Source organism: Petaurus breviceps, unplaced genomic scaffold, assembly GCF_028583685.1.
Source record: "Petaurus breviceps papuanus isolate PSGF00001 unplaced genomic scaffold, PetGlider_PUasm1.0 214, whole genome shotgun sequence".
Lineage (NCBI taxonomy): Eukaryota > Metazoa > Chordata > Mammalia > Diprotodontia > Petauridae > Petaurus > Petaurus breviceps.
The window spans coordinates 3,018,221-3,026,024 of NW_027185863.1; the positions used below are offsets into that span (position 1 = coordinate 3,018,221).

Consider the following 7,804-nt stretch of genomic DNA (forward strand, 5'->3'; position numbering starts at 1 on the left):
ATTAACTGTGCTCCCCCCCCCCACCTCTAGCTTCAGAGCAATAACTCTGACCAGCAACAACTATCTCAGATTGGAACAATAACAAACTGTTCCTATGAATCCTTCACAAAAGTACCTATAAACATTCCAGCTCCCCCTTGTATAGTGTCCCGCTGCCCGCACGAATCCTTCAGGACCCTATCTCTGGGTTAACTCCTTAGCCTATTATCCCCTGAGTCTCCGGTTTGCCTTGGTTTCCAGACATCAATCCTGTCAAACATGACACTGATGGGTGGCAGACTGGGCACTTCTCCATCAGCCCTTGACTGCTAGCTAACTTAGTGACTTTTAAAGCCTAAAACCACACCTCCAGGTAGCCCCCCTTGGGCTTTTTCCCAGTCAATCATGGGCAATACAGCTTCGAAGTTACATTAAAAGTGCATGTCCCTTTAAACACTGTCCCCACCTAAACTCCTCCCTAATCCCACCCTTAATCACCTAGTTAGCATAATTGGCATGGGTTCTACTATGGATGATTCTATTTAAATCTTAATTCTACCCCTTTAAGGTTGCAGGTCCCCTAAGGATCCTTCCCCGCTGTAAGGCTTATAAATAAGCTTTTACAACTCTGACTCCAATTAGGCTTGAGTTCAATTCTTTCTAGACTGAATCGAAGGTTCTGATCTTAAGATAAGATCAGAGTCTCTGCTGAACCTAATAGCCATCCCTCATCACCTACATCAATATATTTCTTTTCCCCTTTATTTTTCTTATCACTCATTTCCTTGCTCTTCCCCCTTCTTTCTGATTGTGGTTTCCTTGGGGCTGGATCTCAAAGCATTTCAGCTTCCTCTCACATTAGGCAACTCACAGGTCCCAGCACAGGTCTCTGCCCCAATTGGCTTTTGGGTGGTTAAAACTGCCCCCAATTGGATGCTATGTGCCTTCCCTGCTGCACAGCTACCGACATCACAGGGTCCTTTCCTGGCCCACTCCCTTTGTTCTCTGGCCCAACACCAGGAGTTCAGAGCCTGCTTTCCCAGTTACCAGCAGCTCAGAGCTTTATAGCGTTAGTGCTTCTGGGTTGCTGCCCCTGTTTTTTTTTAGGCCTTTGCTCCTGAAGGGCTGTGGCCAACCTGGCTATCAAGGCTTGAGCAAACTTCCAGTTTGGATCTAGGGTCTATATTGCACTAAAAAGAGTAAGGGAGGGATTGGGGTACCAGGGTGGGTTTGATGTTAGTCAGTCTTGTATTTGCTTTGATGTTGGTAGCATAGGAGGTATGTGTTGGGGATCAGTGCTGGGTGAACCCAGGGTCAGTAAATACCAGTTCCTGGGTTTGGGTGGTTTTTTTTGCCTTTCTTTTGGACTCTGGGTGCCCAAGACCATGGAAATGGCTGTTTTTAAAAAAAATCTATGGTACCTAATTTCTGTTTTAGAGAAGTTTGAGAATATGGAGATCAGAGAAAACGTCTAGTCCACCATCTTGTTGCTTATGTGACTGCCTCAATATATTTGTACTGTATACAGATTGCTGTAGATTTTTTCTCTCTTTCTGGCTTTGTTCCTGTCTACTTACCAGCTCAAAGACCAAGTCTAAGGTGTGAGTCACTATTAATACTAAATGATAATAAAATGTTTCTCTAACGGCAATACTTGACAGTTATTTCAAAAAGAGAATGTTCTTTGTCCTTCTAGAAAGCCCACACTCTTGGGAAATGTTAGTACCTGATGCCTCGAAATCTTTGCAAAAGATTATAGAATGATATCCAAGCAGAATACCTTTTGCCTTGCTAGCCTGATCTCCTATGACTAGGAAGCTTATTAAATCAGACTGCAGGAAACCTCCATCCCTCATTGCTACAGAAACTCATCTTAGGCATTTCCTACTCTGTGCCCTGAATGATAGCTGTTTATTTCACTTCTCAGAATGCAATCTATAGAAAACCAGGCTTCATTAATTCAAGTGGCCGTTTCCCAACAATGTGTAAACAAGCTTTTAGATGATACTGAAGCCATTTAACTTTTTTTAAAAGGTGAAAGGACTCCTGGTCCATATGGTCTTTACTGACATACATTTTCATTTTAAATGCTAAGGTTGACAGATTTGCTCAGAGTAAATGAGGTGTTAGTTAATATCTAATTACTTTATACACCAGTCACAGCCCATTTAACTGATTCAGATACTAGCCCTTGCCTCTACCACCAGACACATTTAAAACTTCAATTGACATGCTTGCTCTCATCACTTTCGATTTCTGTGCTGTCCTAAAAATTCACAGTATCTCACCAGCCTGTGTACTTTAGGGTGGAAGGGGAAGGAGGTTGGGAGGTTACTGGGTTGAAATCTATCCTCTGACACTTACTATCTATATATCCTTGGGCAAATCATTTAATGTCTCTGGGCCTCAGTTATCTCCATCTATAAAACGACAAGTTGAACTAGACTTCCAACATACTTGTCTTACTCCTCCAAAAGCCATTTTTAAAAATTGATAGGATCATTGGTCTTCCCCCAAGGTAGTCCCTGGCAGTTTCCCTCATTTCAGTGAAATAGAGACCCTGGATCCAAACTGGAAGTTTGCTCAGGCCTTGATAGTTAGCTTGGTCACAGCCATTCAAGAGAAAAGCCTGAAAAAAGGGGGCTACAATCCGGAAGCACTAACACTGCAAAGCTCCGAGCTGCTGGTAATGGGGAAAGCAGGCTCGAGCTGCTGGTGTTGGGCCAGGACAGGAGCCTGTGCACATGGGCAGCTGTGCGGCACTCCACTGAAGAGCTAGGATTTGAATCCAGGCCTTCCGATGCTCTTTTGGCAATACCTTTTTGATTACTAATGTCATTAGCATTAATATCATTAATAATGTTACTGAACTTCTGGACATTAGTGACACAGAGATACCTTTTCAAAAGCTCATATATGTATATGAAAAAGTATCTGTGATTGTGTTTGTATAGGTACTACTTTCATAGACTGTTGCTGTTCAGTCATTTCAGTTATGTCTAACTCTCCATGACTCCATTTGGGGTTTTTTGGGCAAAGACACTGGAGTGGTTTGCCATTTCCTTCTCCAACTCATTTTGCAGATGAGGAAACTGAGACAAACTGGGTTAAGTGACTTGCCCAGGGTCACACAGCTAGTGTCTGAAGCCTGATTTGACCTCATGAAGATGAGTCTTCCTGAGCCTGTGTCAGTGCTTTATCCGCTGTGCCACCTTCATGTCCTCACTTCCACAGATATCACCCCTTTAAGACTTAGAGCTAACCTAGCGACAGCTAGGCTGTTACAAGAATGACAGTCGATTTCCCTTGCCTAGCACATTCAAAGCATTTGTAGCTTTAGACTTTGCTGAAGATTTTAGGCCACTTGCCTTGCTCTTAAGTTGCCAAGGCCATCTCCATACACAAGCAGCACAGGACGAATTTAGTGGAGGGCTTATAGTTTCTCCACTTGCAAAATGGGGACAATACAGCAAAGAAAGATGGTCAGGATCAGTTTCTTCATCTGTCAAACCAGGATACTAGCACTTGCCCCTGCCACAAGCATTTGGTGAGAAAAAGCTCTTCACTTGTCCACTGAAGCATCGCTGGTCTCATCATGTGTCCCATGATTGTTCTGAGAATCAATGTACCTGAAAATACTTTGAAGAGTTGTAAAAATTCATTCAAGACACTGTTTGGATTTAAGGTCTTATTAAAGAAAAGAACGCTACTATAAGTGGGAGGGTATCACTGTGCTCTTTGAAAAACGCTCACTATTGAAACCCAAAACTGCATTAACTTACCTGCTTAACTGGGCAGAGTGAAGAGGTAAGAGACAGAAGAGATCACTATAAGAGAGATCAAACATCCTTTCTTAAAGTGACCCTTTCACTGAATAACTAACCTGAAGGGAGTTAATGGCAGTGAGCAAGACAAGGATCTATCTGAATTTAACAAAGAGTCTGTAGTAACATTTTTTAAAAGATCCACCTGTTTTACAACTGCTGGGAAGAACCACTGAAAGCTTTAAAAACAATGAAAACAAAAATTCCTTGGAATACATCAAGTAACAGGAAAAAAAATATTACTTTAAGATTAAAAAGAAAAAAACTTAGAGAAAAAACCAAGAATTAGAAGAATTTTAATAAAATCCATGTTTATATTTGTACATTCTGTGTATTTCTGGCCCTGTGCACTGACATAATCAGAAGTCAAAAAACAGAGTAGCAAGGATAAAAGTTTCCTGCAGAGCGCAAGCATTAAGTAGGGGTTCTTTTTTTTGGATTACAGGCATAAACTTGATCGCAAACCACAGCTAACAAACTGTGCCTGCCCCCCAACCCCTTTTCAAGTAGCAGCATGTTTTATTATTCTCATGGACGTCAACTTGTTAGCTTAAAGTTCAGATGACATTCTCTACTGCAAATGTAACACCTTTAATACACATTAATACTTCATAGGCAATAGCAGATAAGTAATTCATTAAAATAGCACATTATTGCCCATGAAGTATTAATGTAAACAGTTTAGATAATGCTGAATGAACCAAAGAACTACGCAAAATCTAATGACAAAAATGACTGAACGAACATTTTAATTGTTCTACAAAGTAGCATGATTACAAAACAGTAGATGCCCTACTGAGAGGGACCCCATTTTTTAAAAAAGTTATTAAATAAGAAAAAGGACTTCAGAAAGGTTTACTTCCAAAGTATAAGATAATTCTGCACAAGGCAGACCATTGTTTGTGCCAAAACCCCAATAGGGCAGAAATGGAGAACTGTTCAAATTTGGTTCCTGTCTGTCTCATGTATGCTTAAAGTAAGTTTCACAGGACTATTGTTTGTTCAGCGAAAAAAAGGATGACAGCATCACCAAGACTTATCCGAACTTCTGTGCATCCTGTGGAGGGAGTACTTTAAAAAGTGCGACGTTCCACATCCTTGTGTCCATTCTCCAAGGACCATAAATTCAAACTCACAAGTTGTAATTACAACATATGCAATAATATAATCATTCTGTAAGCAGTAGAGTCATCAGCTGTGCAAAATTCATGAGCAGGTTCTGAGTTAATCACAAGTCAATTTACATCTGATATAGTCCAGCTACAGAGCGTCACTTCTTAATCATTTATTATTCAAATAACAGAGCCACAGTGAGTTGAGAGAACGATGCCATTCCCCCTGCCCCCAAATAATGCAGTGATACTTACTTTTTGACCCACTTGGAATTAGGAAAGGGGAAAGGAAGAGCAGGTTACAATTAGGATAGGAAGTATCTGTAATGGAACTGGGAACAGTAAGCCTTCACATGTCTGTAGTGGATGAATGGTAGTGGAGGGCACCGCTTAGTATCATTAAGTTATCACAGGTAGCAAAATAGTGCTTGTATTTGGAAAGTAACAGCTGCACGGGCGGTTTTCTTGAATAACAGTTCTGAGCAGAAATTATAACAACGAATCTGTGTCCTAGCACAAATCTAAAAAGAAGACAATGACATAATAGTGGCTTTAGATGATCAATAACATTATACCAAAAACACAACATGAATTCCAAATCTTTTGAGAATGAGAAGCATTTTCATGTTTTATTAATAAACGTTAAAAAAGTATGAAGATATCAGGAGGCAAGGCTGCCTTATGGTTTTTTTTTTCCTTGTAGTAGTAGACAAAGCACTCATCAGGGAAAGTATTTCTCCATCATCTGTGCAAAGGCAGCTTTCCTGAACCACTTGTCCAAATACATGAGGTCAAAACAGGCATCTCATGAAGACAACATTCCATTTGTCTCCAGTGAGTGATTCCCTTTTAAATGATACAAGTTCTGGATAAGAGGTAAATTGTTAATGAAAAAAAAAAACCCTAAGTAAATCAAAAAGATTTAGGGACAAACAAAAAAAAGTCAATGTTAATATCATTTAAGTTAAAAATAAAATCTTTCTAGTTCAATATGTTAGTTGTAGAATTTCATTCAGGCAGGTGAGGAAACATTTTTATAGGACATAGGAATGGAAACTTGGTCACTAAGCCGGTAGACTGACTTGATTACTGCCACTGACTTTTAAGTCCTGAAGGTAGGTTGTTTTTTGTTTTTTAAGCCATAAGAGACTACCCGTTTCCAATGGACATGACCACATTCCATTGAGCAGAAAAACAAAAAATAACCCAAGGGCTAGTGCTTAGTGGAAATCTGGCCAACCGATATAATGGGTTGGGAAATGGAGGGCAGTAACAATGCAGAGGTGGCTCCCCAAAGCCAGCAATTTCAAAGCAAAAGTTTAGTTCATGATCTATTCCTGAAAAAATGGATGTAGACCCCAAACACGGATGTGCTGTATTAACCGCGATTGATGCAGGATCTTGAGAGTGGCACAATGTGAGCCCCTCTATTTAACAAGATCTCTAAACACTGACCACTTTCTTGGATTTGCAAAAAACCCAAACCAAACCAAAAAAAAAAAACAAAACCAAAAACCAAAGACATCCTCATCACCATGTCACATTATAGCAAAATATGTTCAGTGCAAATTTATGTTCCTTAAAAGAAAGAAAGGAATTTGTCAAGTCGTGGCTTCCCCCACAAGTTGCCTTGATGACAAAGGAAAGGCTTGTTTTTCTTTCAGAAGAAAGTAGACATTTGTTTTTGATTAGTATGTACAAGGAGAAGTTCACTCTTGAATGTCTCTATTTATGATAAGGTATTTTTCATTTACATTCATAAAAAAGATTAGCAATTAAATGTTCGTGTTTCACATTGACTGAAGCCTTCCCAGCACCCAGGGCATGATCCTTTCATCTTGACGTTAAGAGCAGCTGTATTCTGGTCTTTCTATCCAGCACACTTTGTAAAGGAATAAGTGTCTGCAAGGGCCAATGTGCTTTTTTCAAGTCCGATTGCCAGGGCTAGATGAGTTAGGGTTCGTGTGTCCACTTGCAGCACAGTGAGTGTGGACAACGCCACCATTCGGATACCTAACAAACACAGGCTCAGAAAAGGGACTTTGGCACATCTGGCAAAGCTTTCTGTCTGACAGTCGAACTGGACTTCCTTTTAATTTTATCTGCAAAAAGGAAGTAAAGATCATGAATTGTGAGTGTCCTCTAACAACATTTCAAAAGACGGCTTTTTCAGTTTTCTAGAGAGATACAGCGATCTGTTGGTTACTTTGAGTGATTTATCATCAGTTTCTTGAAAAGGTTAAGATAAAACGGGACCTTGGTACAAAATACACGGAAATAAGACCACTTACTATAAATACAAGTTACAGACAATACTTTTAAAGTACTTAGCACATAGGAGGTGCTGAATAAATACCAGGTATTGGTTAATGAAACAACTTCTAATTTTATACAACAAAGCCAAGTACCAATCAAATTTATGGCTCCAGTTGGCTAAAGCATCTCAGTCCCAGCTTCTGTCATTTTAACCAAAACTGTAGCTGCAAAGGACCATCTTCAAGGTAAGGAGACAGGCCCACAAAGGTGAAATAATTTCCCCAAGGCCACACAATTGAGCAGTGGCACAGATGCAGAAAGATCCTATCGCTGCCACAATCTCCCTCATCCCCTCTCTGAGCCTGGTATTCCCTACAATGCAGAGTCTACAATCTACAGTATGGAAGCACAGTCAGTCAGTCATCAAACATGTACTAAGTGCCTTCTATGGGCCAAACACCATGCTAAGCACTGGAGACATAAAGAGAAGCAAAAGGTGGCTTCTGCTTTCAAGATGCTCACCATCTCACAGGGAAGACAACATACAGAGAGCTGTGTACAAACCAAGTGTGTGTGTGGGATGGGAGAGAGCCCCGGCAGGGAGAAATGGGAGAGAGCCCCGGCAGGGAGAAA

At 40.4% G+C, this 7,804-nt stretch overlaps 1 protein-coding gene across 4 annotated transcripts in view; it reads right to left on the bottom strand.

The window, feature by feature from the left end:
• Positions 1-4,083: 4,083 nt before the first annotated feature.
• The window catches only part of TGFBRAP1 (transforming growth factor beta receptor associated protein 1), a 70,017-nt gene continuing 66,296 nt past the window's right edge, over positions 4,084-7,804 (bottom strand). For all 4 annotated transcript variants that reach the window (XM_069093963.1, XM_069093964.1, XM_069093962.1 and 1 more), the window contains one exon: positions 4,084-7,017. In XM_069093963.1, the coding sequence (XP_068950064.1) occupies positions 6,841-7,017 (177 nt within the window). In that variant the 3' untranslated portion in view covers positions 4,084-6,840. The remainder of the gene's footprint in view (positions 7,018-7,804) is intronic.